Here is an 18760-nt window from a genome sequence, read left to right on the forward strand (position 1 = left end):
TTTGCCTCCTGAACACAGCGACGTTAGAAGTCTGTCACGTTGGCTTATTCATCAAGAGGGATATTTCCTTCAGTTTTTTTCTTTCATCTACCACTTTCAGATTTTGAGTTATAGGGTACAGAGTACAGCTATGACCATGTTGTCATCTGGCGGAAATCTGTAGCCAAACTTTCTCGGCAGTCCGCAGTATCATCAGTACTATGGAGTGGATACAAACGTGCTCCATCACGTGCTAGGACATTAAATGAGTACACGTGAATACTTCCACGGCTGACATCAAGTGCTTTTGAAATTGCACCACCTCCGATGCCGTTTGGGCCGACGGTTCGTATAGGTTGGGCCCATGTGGTCAGTTTGTCCCAAGTGTGTTATGGACGTCATTCACGTAATAAATCGCAAGCTCCGCTTCCCGATACGCGCAACCTCGTCATCTTAGTAGACGGACTTCCTGTCATTTTTTCCGGCCTCAAATTCAGTACGACAGTTTCCTACTAGAACACAAAAGTATTTTTACTGCTAATGACGCAGTATGTTTACAAGAAGTCTAAGCGCGCTGTTCTGCGTTACGGAAGCCCTATTCTGTAAAGCCGTGTACGCATTATGGCGCTATTATCGAGCACCCTATCCTAAAATTCTCTAGTGTCTCGCACGCAGGTTTGGGGGACTTTTGTGACTAACTGTTCTTGCGCGCAGGCGCAGACCCCACTGCTGGGCGGAGGCGGCGGCGGCGTTGGCGGCGACCATCACTACGTAAGTCTTGTCGTCTTGTATTTGTCACGTCTCCTGTGAAAGTGACAACAGCGCCGAGTGGATCCCGCCAGAGGTTGACAGATACATAGGCGTAGTTCCCGAGAAGTACCTTCACCCTCATCGTACTCACAGTCTATTTGGCGTTTCCACGTTTTTGTACACATTTCAAGTCACATCTCTCGAGGAATCCATCATGGCGGCATATTTAGTGGCGAACATATGTACGTCAACAATGAAAGATGAAAGTCACTGAAGCCAGCTGTAGGACTCGAACCCACATCTTCTGGATTGCCGCTTCTCAGCGACTTCCAGGGTGCGTCATCTGAAGGGCAACCAGTCACTCTCTCTCACTCATCCTCCTTTCACTCTTACATTTTTGCTCACTCATACACACATTCATACGACGGGATCGACGCAGGCGGCAACTGATGAACATGAGAGAACTGGGTTCGAGTCCTACAGCTGGCTAACCTTTTCAGTGACTTTCATCTTTCATCGTTAATTTCTTAGGCAAATTGAGGCTTTGTATGTATCTGTCCCTTCTATGTTGTTCCAGCCTCAGAACATCAGTTCTTTCATATGTACGTCGTCTGCTCCAGACCGCGACAAAAGGTGTCGGCGATGATTGTCGTCAGTCGTTTGGTTGTTTCTGCTTCTTCGTACTTTTTCTTTATCCGTCGGTTTTCCACGTGTTTTGCGCTTGGCGACCTTTTCGGGGGAAAATGTACGTGGGGATCGTTTTGAATGTGCGCGCCCAGCCTTCGAGTTAAGTGCCCTCTTATCGACGACGGGTGTGACGCTGCCGTAACGGCTCGCCGGGGCTTCAGGCTGGCCATGGGCAGTTTCTTAGACGTACGCCAATGGTTCCGTATTTTGAGCAAGGAAAGATTGAGGGAAGATTCGCCGAATGACGAGGGTCAGTGGTATGACGGTACGCGTCGCGCTAACGAGGAGTTTGTCGTGTATTCCACTCCAGTAAGTTTTCTTTTGGGTCAGTTGCCCCGCAAGTTGTTTTCTGGTTTGTTGATTCAGTGGCGTCTCATGCAAGCATTTGACTTACGTGATGTTTGACGCTTTTTTTTATAGCAAGCAAATGGGGAAGACGGATGGGAGTTCCAAGAGATCACACTGGAACGAGTGAGTAGAGTACCTACTTCCGTATAACTTTGTTTGCGATGCATCCAAGGACACTAAGGATGACCTGTGCTTTATGAAGTAACGTGGAAGGTCTTCTGTCCACAAATTGCAAATTTTCTTAGCGCAACCGTCCGTTAACGTCCGTACGTAACGTCCGTTAGCGTAACCATCCGCGCACGAGTGCAGTTAGTATGTACAGCACGTATGGCATGTTCGTGGGATTAGTACGATGCCGGAAATCCTTTCCACGGTACAGAAGCGGGGTGCCGTTTTTTATACCGGTTCAAGGAAAACGATTCAGCTCCGGAGTAAAAAAAATAACGGTTCCAATGATTTCCGCTTCATGCGCACAGCTCCGTCAAGTGGTTTGGAATCGCCATATGGCGCATGCGCGCAAACGAAGCCGACCGGGAATGTGCGTTTTTTTCTCTTTTTTTCGTAGCAAGCCCGGCTTCAATAAAGTTGAGAATAAACACCAGACAGGTTTATGAATGGGTGATTTTGTTCCTTGGCTGCATGCTACTCTTCATATTTTCTCGGGAATAATGTCGGGTTCACAATAAAAGGAAGGTTGTGTCAAATATGGGGCTTCCTCGAGGAAAAAAATAAGAAGCAAATGTCTAAAAGAAGCAGTGATGGGCAAAGTACCCCATATTGTCCTTGAAGTAAAGTACAAAGTACTTGGCATCCATGGTTCTCTCAATACAGTACAAAGTACCATATTCTTCAAGTACCATTGCAACACTTACATAGCACCACACGTCACCATTTGGTGGCGACAAAATTTGACAATGTGATTGTTTCGATTGGCTAAATGCTAATACAAATATTTGTTGGAAATAGTAGTTCTGAAGCCAAGCTTGTTCGTGCATACCCATCAGTATGGAGTGTAACAGACGGCAAGATCTGCAGAGGCAACCAGCCATGCTAGTCGAAATTATTTTTATTTTGCGATTTTATTCATCCGTGCATCTCTTGGTACACTATGAAATAGGACAGCAATTCATTCTCATGTTCAAAAACATTGCTTCTAAACACGAAACTCTCTGGATAGTTTCCGTTTCTTGTCTTTACATGTCCAGTTGGTACTTGGTGGGAAAGTACTAAAGAAAAGTACAGGACAAATTACACAGTTGGAAATGTTCTTAACCCAGAAATTTACTTTAGTACTTGAGTACTTGGTACCCAAGTACTAGTAATGTATATTTCTGGGCTTGGTACTCAAATGCTACTGTGGCATATGTGGCCATTCAATTTGAACTTCTATGATAAAGTCAAGAAATACTCTGGAGCCTGAAAAACCTTGAGAAAGCAGAGATAATGCATTAGAGGTGGTTATGTGGGCTAGTTGGTCAGTAGAACCGAACTCGTGATAAGTACATCATGCTGAATTTTTTTTTGTTGCAAATTTTTGTCTGAAAAGGGGGAACTGAGATGTTGAATGGGGGTGTGTCCTGGAGTCATTTCAGGGAGGGGCAGGGCTGGGCTTCAGCATTGCTGGCGGAACAGACAACCCTCACATTGGGGAAGACCCCAGCATCTTCATCACCAAGCTCATTCCAGGAGGAGCAGCCGCTGCCGATGGAAGGCTACAGTGAGTCTCCCCCACAGTGTCTGTCCTGAAATCTCACCCTGTACCTCCATTCTGACAGGGTGAACGACGTCATTCTTCGAGTGAACGATGCCGACCTGATTGACGTACCACATTCCGTAGCGGTTGATGCATTGAAGAGGGCGGGAAATGCGGTCAACCTGGTGAGCTATCGTTGCTGTACCGTTTATGGGTCCCCGGGGAAGTCTCTTTCATGATAGGCGCATCATAGCCATAGATGCTTTTGCCCCCAGCAAAATCCAACTCGTCGCCATCATTTTCGTGATAGTAGATGAGAGCTGCTCGAAAAGTATCGAGATTATATGTACGTTTAAAAAAGAAGTTAAGTGTAGTTACAGGATTGAAACCTGGTCACCAACTGTTTCACTGTTTGAAACATTTTTAAAGCCGCCTTTGGAAATACGGAAGAACAGCCTCATCATATTCGTTTGAATCTCTGGGATATCCCGAAACCTTATTCCTTTAAAGTAGCATTTCGATTTTTGAAAAGAGAAAACAGACAGAAGGGGGGGAGAGGGGGGCTCGCTAATAAAGAATCGCAAAATAATCGAAATGCAGTTGAACGGAGAGATATTTCATGATGTGCAGGAATTGTGATGAAGCCGCTCTTAACCATTTCCAAATACGACACCAAGAAATGTTTCAAATAGTGGAAACAGCACTGGGCTGTTTTTCTGCAAATGTCACGGAGGATGGAATCCTTATAGTAAAGCTCCCGTGATTTTGTCCTGTGAAGTTGGTGAAGCGGCGCCACTTTCCACTGCACACTCAAGTGGTGGAGATGGAACTTCTTAAGGGAAACAAAGGCTTGGGCTTCAGCATTGCTGGAGGAATCGGCAACCAGCACGTGCCGGGAGATGATGGCATCTACGTCACCAAGGTTATGGAAGGTGGCGCAGCACATCTCGACCGGCGCCTCGAAGTTGGAGACAAGCTCATAGCGGTGAGGCGGTTGTGAGAAACATTTTTGCAGGCGGTACAGTCACGTAGAAGCCCCAAATCAACCCCATTGTGGTGACCTTGAAAGGGTGAGCCGCAGGTGTTTTTAGACACCCTCCCTCCTTCCGCAGGTAGGGGACACAAACCTAGAGAACGTGACGCATGAAGAGGCAGTGGCCACACTCAAGAACACGGGTGATCATGTTGTGCTCACTGTGGTGAAGAGCCAACCGTTCTCGAACCACTCTCTGCCGCCTCCGCCTCCGCCTCCTGTCCAAGAAGCACGTAAGCACCTTCAACTTCAACTTGCGGACAAGTCTGCAAAAAAATTAGCTCTGAACTCTCAGACCTCTTGACACTTCGTCAGCTTTTCTTTATCACACACACCTTAACATGTGTATCTTGGTGAGTTGACTGACGTCAAGTTAAAATGCTGCAGTCTTGTATGAGATCCTCTGCCAACTGATTCTTCCAAAATCCAAAAAGCAAGGAAGCCTTCATTTCATATTGTGCTAGATAATCTAGCAGCAAATGCACTTGCTTGTAGCTTTTCAAATTAATCGGTGTAGTTTTGTTAGTTTAAATATGACCAGTTTTTTCTGCCAGTTCTGCTCGATTATTGTCAAGTCCAAAAAGTCAGTCAGCAACTGCAATCGCATTGTATCTGATAGTGGTAATTAAATAGTGATATGAAACATATATTGACTTTTCCTTCCCTTGTTTGCTTGTTTCAGTAAATATCTCACTAGGGGAATACCATAGCGATACCAATTTAAGTACTTCCAAAGCGCCGAGCGATGAAGACATCACCAGGTGAGCTTTTCCAGAGGGTTATTTAGAACTGCCATTTGGGCCTGTTGGAAGAAACATATGTGGTTAAGTAGACAGGTAACCTGCCTCCTTTCCGGCCAACGAAATGTGTTTATGCTCTAAGGTCCTCACCTTGCCCAATTAGGAAAGCTTCCCACATTTCCTGTTCCCCCCCTTATCTCAGTTTGTCAGGCTTTACATATTCGGGACTGCGAGTGCCACTGTGCATTGAACATGGCTGAGACTCTCGACAACACTTGGACGACTGCCATATTTCAATTGTTCAGAACTGAGATAAGGGCAAGATACCAGCAGCAGAAGGAAAGGGAAATCTGGGAAGCTTTCCTAATCAGGCAAAGTGTGAACAAGAGCAGGAACACAGCTTCAATTTCATTGGCCGGGAAGCGGGTAGGCTACCTGTGTACTCAACGATGGTTGTTTTTTTGTCCATAAACTGTTGAAGGTTGTGCGTTTGGGGTCGTCCCTGTTTTTAACTTTTCGGAGCTGTTAATAATGAATCCGGAGGGTTAGTTTTGTGAAGGAAATTGTCAGGCCATGGGATGTTGCGATACTCATTGAAAACCTTGGGAGAGAGGAATTATGTAATGAGGTGGTGCCTCTCTCTAAGCAGTCAAACTTGGAAGTTTCCATGACAGATACGGGACCTCCGCTGCTCCACGGCTAAGCCAGTGTATTTGGCAGAGTTCCGTGAAATAAGGTGAATCAAATGCATGGTCCTTTGTCTTGTCCGCTATCACATAGTGGGTGTCTAGTGGTAAACCCCTTGACCTCCTGCAATGCGCACTTACATTTCAGCAGGCATAAAGTCTCGTTTTCTGCCTTAATTTGAGCAGTAAAAGCATGAAGGGACCTTGTTATCTGATAAAGCAACCAGGGCTGGTTAAACTTCCGAAGTTCTCTCTTGTTGTTCTGAACTACTATGTGCATATTTACGCCCAAAAATTGGAGCTCCCAAAACTATATGATGATGATGCCACGGCAGGCGATTTTTGGGCGTGCCTTTTATGGATGTGTCGTCTGAAATTGTCGCTGATATTTTTGAAAAACAACAGTGCACTTATGCCATGATATATTAGTAAATGATTATTTGATGGGGAAGTAATAAACCCTAAAAACACCCTTCCGAATATGCCAGAAAATAAACCTGGAAGAGTAGGTATAAGGCCGTAACGTTGCTCGTCATACCAGCTCGCTGTGTGTGTAAAACAAAGTGCATACCTACGAGACGGGACATAATAAAACCCCAGAGGAAAAAACATATTCTGCCCCAGGGGGCCCGAGCATATATGTATTGAGAAAATCTATCCCCAAAGAAAAGTGGGATAAACTACGGCAACGACACTTCGGCGGAGCAGTCTGATGGCGGCACCGCCTAGAGCGTGTGAATTAGAGCACTGCACGGGCCGCATTTTTAGGCCCAGGCCGGGCCCTCCCTTGATTTACCCGCCCGGGCCCGGCCGAAGCATGAAGGATCCCATGTTTCTCAGCCCAAGCCCAGCCTGAGAAATTTATGGGATACCCAGCCCAGTGTATCAGGCTGTAAAATTTGACCGTGGCTATCTGACAGGCTCTCTCTAACACAGGCTCGAGACAGACCTATGCCCGACAATGTACGGGCCCATAATGGTCAAACCCGAGCCCAGCCCAGGGCCGCAAAAAGGAAGCTTTAAGCGGCCCGGCCCACGGGTCGGGCCCGTGCAGTGCTCTAGTGTGAATCACAAGTTCAACTGATGGGGTAACTTAGCCGATCACCCTGGTGGTTACCGTGGCACACGGAGCATCCCAATGAAGGCTACTGAGGGCTGCTCGTATGTTTTCTGTGGTGGGTAGTTCTCTTGGACTACCCAAATCCCAGAGCAAGAGGTACTGCGCAACCCTCCCTCTCCTGTTCCACCATCGTCTTTCCCCCTCTCTTGGTGCGCTGGCCCAGAGCGGGCTACCCACACCATCCCCCAAACATCATTCCCCCTCCCCCACAAGTTCAATTGAGCTGTGAGACAAGCTGCATGAACATAACCAAAACTTGCTTCGTCTTGCCTCACTAGGTTGATCTTAGCCAAGTTGATGCTGCCGCCGCCGCCGCCGCCTCCCCGCTACTGCCGCTGGTAGAAGTGTCGTTGCCGTAGTTTAGCCGAAACGTGCACGAGTTTCATGATGACCAAAGCCTAATAAGCGAGGACGACAAGTAAAAACAGTACTCGTCGGTTTCTTCTACAACCCACGCTCATACATAGCTCAGGCCACCGTGGCTCAGGCTACTCTCATCATGGGCTTATCCATCGGCTGGCAACACTACCATGACGCCGCCGCCTCTATGGCCGCCGCCGAAATAACGCGCCGCGTTTTCGTGGTTCGCGCTTCATGTCATAACCATGACATTACTCGAGCGTGAAATGATGGAATTGTGTAGCGACGATGCATATTGTGATCCACTCGTAACGTCTAGAAGACTGACAGTGCGTGAAAATTAGAGTGCGTCGGTAAAATGGCACGCAGTCAACACGGTGGTGGGTACGCCCAACGGTGAGAAGCTATTGTGACGTCTTCCGTTCGTTGTTGTAGTACAGTTGTTGTAACGCAGTGGTCTCTCTGACAGGGAAGCACGCAAGGTTGTTCTCAGCAAAGGGCCTACGGGACTAGGTTTCAACATTGTGGGTGGCGAAGACGGCGAGGGTATCTTCATCTCTTTCATACTGGCGGGGGGGCCGGCGGACGCCAGCGGGGAACTCAAGCGAGGAGACCAAATAGTTTCTGTAAGACGTGATGAGGTGGTGGTGGTGTTGGTGTGACTACAGTTTGCGGTTGTTCAAAGGTGAACGGGGTGGACCTCCGACACGCGACCCACGAGCAAGCAGCCGCCGCCCTCAAGGGGGCGGGTCACACGGTCACCATGGTTGTACAGTACAGACCTCAGGGTAAGTCCATAAAAAGTGTCAACTTGGAATATATTCTCCACCATGTCGGGAGACCAAATAAAGAGATGCGTCTGGCAGAGGGAGGGGGCCATTATTAGGGAAGTGTTCCTGGATACAGAACTCAGAGTGGAAGTATTTGCTTCTATACCTGTCCTGCTTGTGCATTCTATGAAATTAGAATGCATAGCATGAAACCTACCGTGTCCGTATTAGCATCACGTCACTTCAGATATGCGTGGTTGGCCATCTGTCCAGCCACTGGTTCTGTCTGGTAACCGTTTCCCCATCACGTTTGCCCGGTATGCATACTAGTACTATTTCCTGCTGCCCATGTGTATGCCCCTCAATAGTCACTGTGCCTATGTGGAATCCCTGCAACCAAGAACGTTTGCCTTTCACATTGTTCTTACTGATGCGTCTTTTGCAAAATAATAGCATCGAGACTATAGAGAAAATGTTGCACATTGCAGAAAGACACACTGGTTTGAGTGTTACGCTGCATGAAAATTGTTTGGAAGCGGGTTTTGTGACATTTCTATACTCTGGCCCCTGTGGGATGTCACTCTGATTAGGATATATTTTTTAGTTAATCGGCAGCATAGTCATTATGCCTTTATAATACCACTAGTGTGCAAGATAGATATCATTCCTGAAGCATTGTACGTTTATTAGACCTACTTTCGTTCATCATGTTTGTCATTATCAGTGTAATCTGCACGGATGTTTCGCCATCCGTGAACACAAAATGTGCATCTTTCACATTAGCTCATTTTGATACTGCTAGAAACTTGGATATATTACAATGCATACAAAGAACGGGGCACTATAAACGCAACACTCAGCGCTTCGCTGGATTGATAACTTAAAGAAGTTTATCCGCATACAATCGGCTCCGCGCAGAATAATTATTCGTGCTTTATCCGAATCCGTATGTACCCTGCGGATATGCATTTCTACGTACGCGCATAGTTCGCGACTTGGACGGGTTTCACTACGGCGCTATCAAAATGGGGCAGTTATCGAATGAACCGCCGAATAAAATACAATGAGACACATGGACTTTGAAATATGCGGGAAATGTTGCGTCCCGCCAGGGGAGAATGTCGCGCAGCCACAAGCGCACAAGCTCCGGTTGCTCCGGTCTCGTCGCTCTACGGTTAGGCTTAGCTCTTTGGCAGCGTTCCCAAACACACTGCTCTCAGGTATACGGAGGAATTTATGTTTAGCTGGCAACGCGCATCAGGCACTCGTCAAAAGAGACTTTTTACGAAACTGCCGGTTTGACTCTGTGGTTAACCATGTTGTGTGGATGGCATTCGTGTGTGATCGCCGGTCCGTCGGGTTTCCCTCCCTCTTGGTTGAGAAAAGGCTTCGTCGGTGGGTGTTGTCCGCCGGCTATCAGCAGTGTGATGTGAGCGGCCAAAGGTTCACAAGTCTCTTTTGCGAAGCCACCTGTGTCATTGTCGTCTGCGATGATTCGATGCTGCCATTTGGGCGCCTGTGTCGTCATCCGGCGACGGTAACCTAAACGTACGTACTGACGACCGGTACTTTTAAGTTCCTTTGGAAAACCCAAATGTTCCAGGTTTTAGTAAATGTTCCCCGTGTGAGCTTCCCACGATGGGGTGTCTAAATCGGATCGTCGGCGTCTAAGGGGTACTCTAACGTACCTAGGGAGCGCGCATGTTCTGGCCCGAAAGGAGGCAAAGAAAAAAGTGTACCGATAAATTTACTGTTATCGGTGTTCGTGAGTGTCCAAAAATAATGAGATGCTTCCTGTCGTTTTGATCTCGTATCCCACGCAGGTTGTTTGGGGCAGTGTAAACAAACTGCCAGCACTCATCTACCAATATCATTTTTGGCATCGTTTTCAGAGTACAACAGGTTTGAAGCCAAAATTCATGACCTGAGGGAACAGATGTTGAACACGACGGGTAGCTTGCGGACGTCACAGAAGCGTTCTCTCTACGTGAGGTAAGGCTGAAGTGTGGTGCGCATAAATGTTTCCACCTGACCCACCCATACCTCATCAGGGCGCTTTTTGAGTACGAGCCGGGGAGGGACAGTGGCCTTCCCAGTCGGGGTCTTCCTTTCCACTTTGGCGACATTCTGCACGTGATCAATGCAAGCGACGATGAATGGTGGCAGGCACGTAAGATTCTTCCGGACGGCCAGGAGGACTTCCTCGGCATTATCCCCAGCAAGAGGAGGGTGGAAAGGAGAGAGAGGGCGCGGCTAAAGTCAGTCAAGTTTCAAGGAAAGAGCAGCTATAGTGATGGAAAGGTACGGATACCATATCGGAATGCTGCATGGGCTGTTTTCGATTCGAGGGGGGGGGGGGTCAGTTCCAGTCGGATAATTTTTCGCCTGTTCCAGGTAGTTTGCCCATGTCTAAACGTATGCGTGTACAGTGCTCTAGTTTCTTTGGTGATGACTTCTGGAATTCAATGTGGGTTGTGTACAACAGCGAATGTGAAATGTTTTAAGAGAGTCTCATTTGAAAAGTGTGAAAAGGAAAAAGATTTTGATGGGATGCTTGGAGCCCACAAATTTTCTCCTTTGAGCCGTTTTATTTAGAGAGTGATGGCAGTGTATTGCTTGCAGAGCACGTTAGAACGCAAAAAGAAGAACTTTTCCTTCTCCAGAAAGTTTCCTTTCATGAAGAGCAAAGACAACAGTACAGAAGATGGCGGAGGCAGCGACATTGAAAGTAGGTGCACGTAAATACTTTCAGAGCTGTTCGAGTACTGAAGCAAAGATTGATTAGGGATGCCTTTTTCGAACTGAATATATTTGAGCAGTTCCTAAGTCACACAACAAAGTGAGCGTTGCTTCGTAGGAAGATCCATCTGCATGTACATCACATACACAGGATGTTTCATCCGTTGAAATATCGTATTAAAAACTCTACTTGTCCGAAAATTATGCGGTCAATGCTCGGGGTGGAGGTTTTTACCAGGAGCAATGTCACGAGAAATTGAATTTTCTGAATTGAACTTCAAAAGTTGCCAAGTGAACCCCACGTTTGTTTGGCAGACACTGAAAGTGCGTGTCCAATTTACCTCATTCTATTACAAAATAGGGCCACTAGAGGGGTTGAGGTGATGTTGGCGTGGTAAATTTCGTAGCTCAATTCTAAAATTGACGAAGAATTTGTCCCTTCTATGTTGTTCCAGCCTCAGAACATCAGTTCTTTCATGTTCTAAAATTGAACTACAAGCAGTAACCTAACTACTGTAGTTAACTACTCGAAATAGTAGTTTAACTAGTAGTTGCCACTACATTTCTGCAAGTAGTTGATAACTACATTTTAACTACAATCAGGTAGTTTAACTACATGTAGTTACTACTGGCCATCACTGCTTCTGCCCATTGCTCAGGCACCTTCATTATGGACATCTTAGCCCAGCTTGGAAAAAGAGATGTAATTGTCTGGGATGGCATGGTTGTGGCAGGAGTACAGTGTTTGCTTTGGCGTTCTACTTACATAAAATTTGTTAAGCAAGCTCGTGGTTTACTGTGTTTTATCGATGGTGGTCTTGCCCTTTCAGGAGACGGATCTCCGACCAAGGGTGAGTGCTCTTCATCTGGAACTCTACGTTTAGCAATTGCTAATATGACATTTTAAATACAATGTGCAAAGTAGGTAACAAATTTTTCAACGGCGTCTTCAACTATTCCCTCTTGTATGGTTTTGGCCACTCGTCCCTCGGCCATATTTTTTTTTTTCAAAGTAGCTTGGGAGTGAAACTAGGATCACATGTGTTTATAAGTCCCAAACGTCGCCACACCAGCATTGGACAGCTGTTTCGGCCTTATTGGGCCTTCATCAGATCCTGATGAAGGCCCAATAAGGCCGAAACAGCTGTCCAATGCTGGTGTGGCGACGTTTGGGACTTATAAACATATGTTCAACGTGCAGCCAAAGAGCGTATGCTATTTTTCTTCATTTAGGATCACATGTGGGTTTTTAAAATGCGGTGCCACCGAAAAGCCATAGCTGAGCGTGCCTTTCATTGTTGGTGCTATTTTGAGAAACTTTGCGCTGTTTGTGCAGTATGACTATGAAGCATTTTGCTATGTAATACAGATACAAAAAGAAGTGGCAGGAGAATCGAGACTGTTTACTTTCTGGTGACCAACACGTGCGGCCCCGGTTGAATTGTATCTGTTTTTGTTGGTTGGTCCGTAGCTCACGTAAATGACAAGCTTGTGGCTAACAATGTCTGTAGCTTGCCTCAGCTAATTCTCGTGGATGACCTCCGTGGTTCACTTGAAATGCATGCACACACACACGTGGAAATAGAAAAAATGCAAGATCTCTGTGTGACATTTCCTTTTGTGTTCGGACAGCTGCCAGTGCTATAGGAAGTGAGCGCTATCTGTGATTGCTCAGATTGGATACCCAAAGAACATTCTTGGATCCATGCTCCAAAACTGCAGCAGTTCTCAAAAGCACTTGCTTGAGAAAGATGCGTGAATCCAGCCTAAAGGTGCATGGAACTTGGAAGCACTTGGAACGTATATTTTACAGCGTGGGAACTGTCACTCAAAATATTTCCTTTGGGAAGCGCAAATTTTGCGATAAAATTAGTTCGCAAGAATGCGCGCAGCGGCAGCGATCTCGCAGATGCTGCTCCTGGCGTGTGTTGACGTCAGGCTCATCGGCACTTTTTATTGGCTGTCGAGACTCGAGAAAGCGACCAGTTGGGGCGTGGAACGGGCATCGCAAAATGCAACTGCAAAAAGAAGGCACTCGCCTCACTATTGGGTTTTGTTTGAGTCCTTCCATGCTCCTTTAAGCTCCTGACACATTGTCGTTATACGGACAGTGTGCTTGTGCGGGATGCGTTATTGGTTATTAACCCTTTGAGAAGTAAAGGGTGCCCAAACAGACCTTTGGCTCCCGCAGCACTTACCCACTTTTGGACTGTCAAACTTGGCAATATAGTCTCGTTATACGATAAACTTAGCGGGAGGAGTTAAAGTTGTGGTTTGCCGGTATCTATATGGGAAATACTGGCAAAAACTTGATGGCGTCACACAAATGCAAGGTCCCTCGAGGGCACGACGAAATTGTCATTGTGAGGTTCACAAGTACCGTGGGTTTCGTTGCAGCTAGGGTTGCCACCTTTCGTAGCGAAAAATACCGGCTGAGGGAGGGGAGGTGGAATAGAGGGAAAGGAGGAAATGTTCGCGGGAAAGGGAAAGTAAGTGAGGGGTGGACAGTATACAGAGAGAGAGAGAGAAAGAACGAGCGTACTGGCTCGAGACAACGATGATAATAATAATGAATAATTAAGAAAACGACTGGTGACTACGGAGTTGGATCTGTGCTCCAGATTTATTCAAGCTGCAGTGGAATGTTGAAGGGAAAACCCCGTAAAAGCCCCTATGAAAGGTGTTGAGCCACAAATACCGGCAAAAGGCTGCCATACCAGCAGAGAGAGCAAATAACCAGCCGTGCCGGTATAATACCGGCCTGGTGGCAACCCTAGTCGCAGCTCTAGTTGTGTATACAGTTGAACCTCTCAATAACGAACGTCGATTTAACGAAATCCTCTGTTTAACGAACAATTTCCGTTGCACGAACGCATCCCTATAGACGCCAACGTATTTTTGCATTCGATTTAACGAAATACATTCGTTTGGTCACCTCTATTTAACGAAATCTCTGGGCTCTTCTGCGCGTGTCTTTCCCCTTCACCACGAAGAAAAGGAGGAGAAACGTTCCCTCTCTGTTGTCCTTACGCGAGTTTTCATTGGTTACTTCGGTTGTCACGTGCTGTAGGCACGAGCGTGCCGACATGTGCGTCTCCGCCGCCGGTAATCGTTGCGCCGACGCTGTTTCGAAACCGGCGCGAGGGTCTCTTCGCACCTGTTTTCGGACAAGAAAACACGCATTGCTGACATCTCGCGAAGTCTAATTTGCTTGTGTTGATGAAGACGACAGTACGTTGCAGTTTTGTGCCTTTTCATTACTTGTTTTTGTTCGCGCCGCTGATGCTGACGGTGGTAAAATGGGCATGATGCCGCTGCCGTTCAAGGTTCCATCGGCGCAGACGTCTACGTGACATGTACCCGTTTCTCGTTCTTTTCGGCGGTGTACGGTTGTTCTTTCCGGACGTCATGAGTGCAAGTGAACCAACCAAGAAACTTCGATACGCGATCGCGTAGGAGAAAGCAGTCGAGGTCATCCGGAGTTACGAAGGTTATGAATGCTCAGAACGATATTGTGCACAAATTACGCGTTACCTAGCGTTATGTAATGAATAAAGCTTGGTATTTTGTGCCCTTCTTACCTTAGTACCTGTTTTATGACAAATGACGTTTTGCGGTACGCGCGGCGCTGGTAGTGCGGCGGCCATCTTTGTTTAACTTGGCGTGTTCCATTTAACGAATATCTCCATTTAACGAAACAAAGAGCCAGCATTTACAAATTCGTTATATAGAGGTTCAACTGTAGTTAATCTTTGGACATCCTGCATGGCATGGCGTCATCTACTAACAAATGCATTGCCCCTTAGATACAGCAAACACGTCCTATGCGAGTGATAGCGAAGCCAGCAGCACGAGTAAGTCCTATTTGTCTTCTAATCTTCTAATGAACGCAGCATGTGCCTGCATTGTGGTGGGTGGCTAGGCCTCGCTCGGATATTCACTCCTTTTTGTTTCACGTTACAGTACTTGGATTGTGTAAGTACTTTAAGGCGAACTTGAGTAGCAAGTCGTAGCCAGCTACTTTTCTGCGAAAGCAACTTGCAAGTGTGGCTAGTGACCACTTTGAGTGAAAGTAACTAAAATATAACTGCTATTTTGTTACTTTGGTTGTGCCGTATGTTTGCATGCGCGCAACTAAAGCAACACAGATTTTTCAGCTTGTTGGTGTAACGCAAAGCGGATGTGACGCAATGCACTCAACTACTTTCTCATCCTGACATTTGTGACCTTTAATCCGGGCATTCCTTTCACTTCTTACTGTCTGAAAGGGTGTGTTTGTTCTGAAGAGATGGTGTGTTACGTAATTGCTGTCAGTGAAGATGGTGTATTTATGCCGGTTTGTGAAAACTCGCTCAGTGTTGGTCGCTTGTAGAGCAGCAGTGTTGCACGTTTCTCAAAATTTTAAATGTATGTTTCATGAGATAGAGAAGCAATATTTTTTTGGTATCAATGGGTGTGTTAAGTAGGCACCCCTCTTTTGGTGCACTCAAATCCGGGGCAAGACGCAAGATGGGAATTTGAAACAGACGTCATAGGAGCTGTTTACTGTGAAGATGGCTGCATGGTGTGAAGATGTCTGCAGTAAAGCACCGCATTTCCCACGAATAACCGTCGATATCCGTGTGAAGGTTGTCCAGTAATAGAAAAGCATGATGACAGTCATAAAAATATTAGTATCTCGAAAAAGGAGCACCGGATAATAGTAAGTTCGTATTTTGCTTCCGAGACTACACTTTGAAGGCTGTCCTGCTGGAGTTCAACAGGAAGCATGTCACAGAAAATCTCAAGCACCCCGGCACTTGTCGTCTGCTTCCGTGCGCAGAAATAAAACGGGAATGTGAAAAGCGGCTCGGAGTCTCGCACTCCCGGGTGTGCTCTCGTCGTGTTGAGTGAGTGGTGTCTGAAACACTCGCGCTCCGGGGTACCTACTTAACGCACCCAATGGCATTCTGTTAGGGTGTCATTTTAAGCTTCACCAAGTCTGAGGATCTGCGCATTTCACGTATCTCATCTGGTGTTTCAGGAGGTGTGGACGATCCTGTACTTTCCTACGAAGCAGTTGTCCAACAAGAGGGTGGGTACACGTCAAGCTGTGCATTCTCCTTTAGCTGATCCCACATTTTCTGCCTTTCCCTCACAGTTTCGTACAGTAGGCCCATCATCATCCTTGGTCCCTTGAAGGACAGAATCAACGACGACCTCATTTCGGAGTACCCGGAAAAATTTGGCTCTTGTGTGCCACGTAAGCTGGAGACCCTTGATGTACTATAAGCCTATGTTCACAATGGGAGAACTTTTATGCTGTTTGGGTATGCACGGGACAAGCGAAAGACTGGTTTTACAGTGTCTAAAGGTACTGTAGTAGTAGTAGTAGTAGTAGCTGCAGCTGCAGCAGCAGAGGGTCAGACTTGTCCAAAACATGCAAGGGGTTAAACTGCGCCGCCGACATAACCTGTCTGTCTGCTGCTGTATGGTACCTTTAATGGTGGACATGTGAAGTTGCTCTATACAGCATTGGTAAATGGGGTAGCCCCCTTTTGTGCAGACACAACGAGGCCAAAGCGGGACTACGAGGTGGACGGTAGAGACTACCATTTTGTTGCCTCAAGGGAACAGATGGAGAGGGACATTCAGAACCACCTCTTTATCGAGGCGGGACAGTACAATGACAACCTCTATGGAACCAGTGTGGCATCAGTCAGGGAAGTGGCCGAGAAGGTAAGTGGAGAACAGTCTCTGGCAATCACTACCAAACGCAGGTGGAGCATGGCGTTGCTCGGCATTGTAGTGCGGAGTTATAACGCAAAATGTACCAACTGCTTGCTCAAAATGATGCTGCCTCACAGACAGTGACGTGCACTGAACCAGGTAGTTGTGCAACTGCGTAAGCAAAATCCATATTACATAAAATTGAACATAAATGCGCATAAGAGGTCTGTAAGAAGCAGTCTGTATAGAGCATTTACGGAAGAAGCACACCGGGACTCTCTATCGCACATTTAGCAATGTATTGAAGGTGTGCAAAATGATTTCTTGGAATTTTATTTTATGGGGCTGTAGAAAGGTTGTTTTCTTGGCAGGGCAAGCACTGTATCTTGGATGTCAGCGGGAATGCCATAAAGCGGCTGCAGGTCGCCGGACTGGAACCAATCGCTATTTTCATTAAGCCCAAGTCGGTGGAGTCCATCATGTAAGTTTACACGGGGTGGAAGGTCGAGGAATTGACCGCTTTTTTTTTTTTTTTTCCACAAAGGGAAATGAACAAGAGGATAACGGAAGAGCAGGCAAGGAAAACGTTCGAGAGGGCCGCCAAGCTAGAACAGGAATTTGCGGAATACTTCACAGGTACGTTTTTGAGTCCCGGTGCTGCTTTTAAGAGGCGGACATGTTTGAAGGTGACGCACCGTTTCAGGAGTCATCCAGGGTGACACGCCGGAAGAGATCTACAGCAAAGTGAAGGACGTAATTGACGACAACGCTGGCCCCAACATTTGGGTTGCCGCCAAGGAAAAGCTCTGAGGGATTCCTGTGCACAGAACTGTTGCTCACACACCCTTTTTAGTTGTACATAATGTGCGTGCCTGGTGCAGTGAACTGCGGTTTTTTACCCCCTGGTGTTAAACAGGAATTCGACGAGTATCTCTTCACTTAAAAGGATACGTTGCAACCACAAAAAAATGCCCCACATCGACAGCCACGGGAAGAAGCTGCACTTTTTTGCGGACTTTCATCATCACAACAAAGCACTACAGAAGAAAGGCCTACACACACGTACCATGAAATGCCTTCCTATTTTTTTGGATCCGAATGTCGAGAGTAGCAAAGCAACCGAGAATTGGACTGTCGGAGAAGCGAAAAGTTAAGTTTCTAATTGATCTTGTGGGGTACAGCTTGGTATAGCCCTAGTTGTCTGTACAGTTTGGGTACCATCGTTAATTATATATGTAGATCTCTCTTTGTGCAGTGAGCAACTCCTAGTGCAACAAACTACATCATCAGTTTGTATGTACAGTCAAAAAATACCTTATCCTGTCACATCTTACGCATCTAACATTGTGCTGCATTGCACGTATGTGTAGGCCTTACAGCAAAGACTTGCTCTGTGGGCAAACCCAGGCAACAGAGACAGTCCCTGGCAAAAATTGCAGGTGGCATCTAGAATGAAACGTAGGTTTTATTGCTAAAGGTGCTAGCCCATTCAAGGTGGAATGTTGTCGGGGGACGAAATTAAAACAGGCATCTTTCCTAATTAAGTGCCACATTTTTGTTTTTTATAGTATTACGATAGTTTCTTAGGTTTCTGGACACCGCACATCCGTTCGTACACATTGCACATTTTCTTCAAAGTTACCACGCAGAAGTGTGCCCCCCCTCCCCACCCCCCTGGAGAAGATCTGAGATTTATATAAATTATATATGTATGTATGCATACAAAATAAATTTATGGACATTACTGGTTACGTGCTTGTAATGAACGCTCAATCTAAGGTCTTCTGGACATATTTTGTATGCAAGAGAAATCCAGTTACTTCGTTGAGAGTTGCTCGAAGTTGAAGCTTGCATGAACGTAGTTGGGCTACATTCATGAGAGCCATCTCTTGTATTGTTGACTTGCTAAAATTTTGTAAAATTTTTTTTTGCTGACAGGCAGAACTTGTGAAAATATTAATACTGAATTTTGTAAAACTAGCTTCTTAGCCTTTAGGCTAAGCCTAGACAGGAATATACTGCTCCAGGACTGCAGAAACTAGAAATGAGGTGCCGTTGTCCTCAATTGGTTCATGCGATCAGCTCATTTCACCATCTTGATGGGTTTTCCACTTTTTCTGTGGCCATTTCCCACAAACAGTCAAAG

The 18760-nt window shown here is 46.3% G+C and overlaps 1 protein-coding gene and 1 long non-coding RNA gene across 9 annotated transcripts in view; one reads left to right on the forward strand and one right to left on the reverse strand.

Annotated features, from left to right (window-relative positions):
- The window catches only part of LOC135367378 (disks large 1 tumor suppressor protein-like), a 40751-nt gene extending 22386 nt beyond the window's left edge, over nt 1–18365 (forward strand). For 4 of the 8 annotated variants that reach the window (XM_064600615.1, XM_064600618.1, XM_064600619.1 and 1 more), the window contains 20 exons: nt 694–750; nt 1837–1887; nt 3348–3481; nt 3540–3642; nt 4236–4442; nt 4570–4723; nt 5173–5251; nt 7866–8022; nt 8082–8184; nt 10059–10158; nt 10218–10467; nt 10789–10894; nt 11736–11756; nt 14712–14759; nt 15929–15979; nt 16046–16147; nt 16451–16623; nt 16986–17095; nt 17159–17250; nt 17318–18365. In XM_064600615.1, coding sequence (XP_064456685.1) covers nt 694–750; nt 1837–1887; nt 3348–3481; nt 3540–3642; nt 4236–4442; nt 4570–4723; nt 5173–5251; nt 7866–8022; nt 8082–8184; nt 10059–10158; nt 10218–10467; nt 10789–10894; nt 11736–11756; nt 14712–14759; nt 15929–15979; nt 16046–16147; nt 16451–16623; nt 16986–17095; nt 17159–17250; nt 17318–17424 — 2205 coding nt within the window. In that variant the 3' untranslated portion in view covers nt 17425–18365. Of the gene's footprint in view, nt 1–693; nt 751–1569; nt 1726–1836; nt 1888–3347; nt 3482–3539; nt 3643–4235; nt 4443–4569; nt 4724–5172; nt 5252–7865; nt 8023–8081; nt 8185–10058; nt 10159–10217; nt 10468–10788; nt 10895–11735; nt 11757–14711; nt 14760–15928; nt 15980–16045; nt 16148–16450; nt 16624–16985; nt 17096–17158; nt 17251–17317 lie in introns of those variants that run through there. The other 4 variants (XM_064600616.1, XM_064600621.1, XM_064600622.1 and 1 more) reach the window with 4 other exon arrangements.
- Nucleotides 2795–5492, reverse strand: LOC135367380 (uncharacterized). The gene is made up of 3 exons (XR_010414445.1): nt 5381–5492; nt 4826–5292; nt 2795–4756 (listed from the first exon to the last, which is right to left on the reverse strand). It is a non-coding gene; the product is annotated as an uncharacterized LOC135367380 (long non-coding RNA).
- Nucleotides 18366–18760: the final 395 nt, after the last annotated feature.

The sequence above is a fragment of the Ornithodoros turicata genome, chromosome 8 (genome assembly GCF_037126465.1).
Source record: "Ornithodoros turicata isolate Travis chromosome 8, ASM3712646v1, whole genome shotgun sequence".
In the NCBI taxonomy this organism is placed as follows: Eukaryota; Metazoa; Arthropoda; class Arachnida; order Ixodida; family Argasidae; genus Ornithodoros; species Ornithodoros turicata.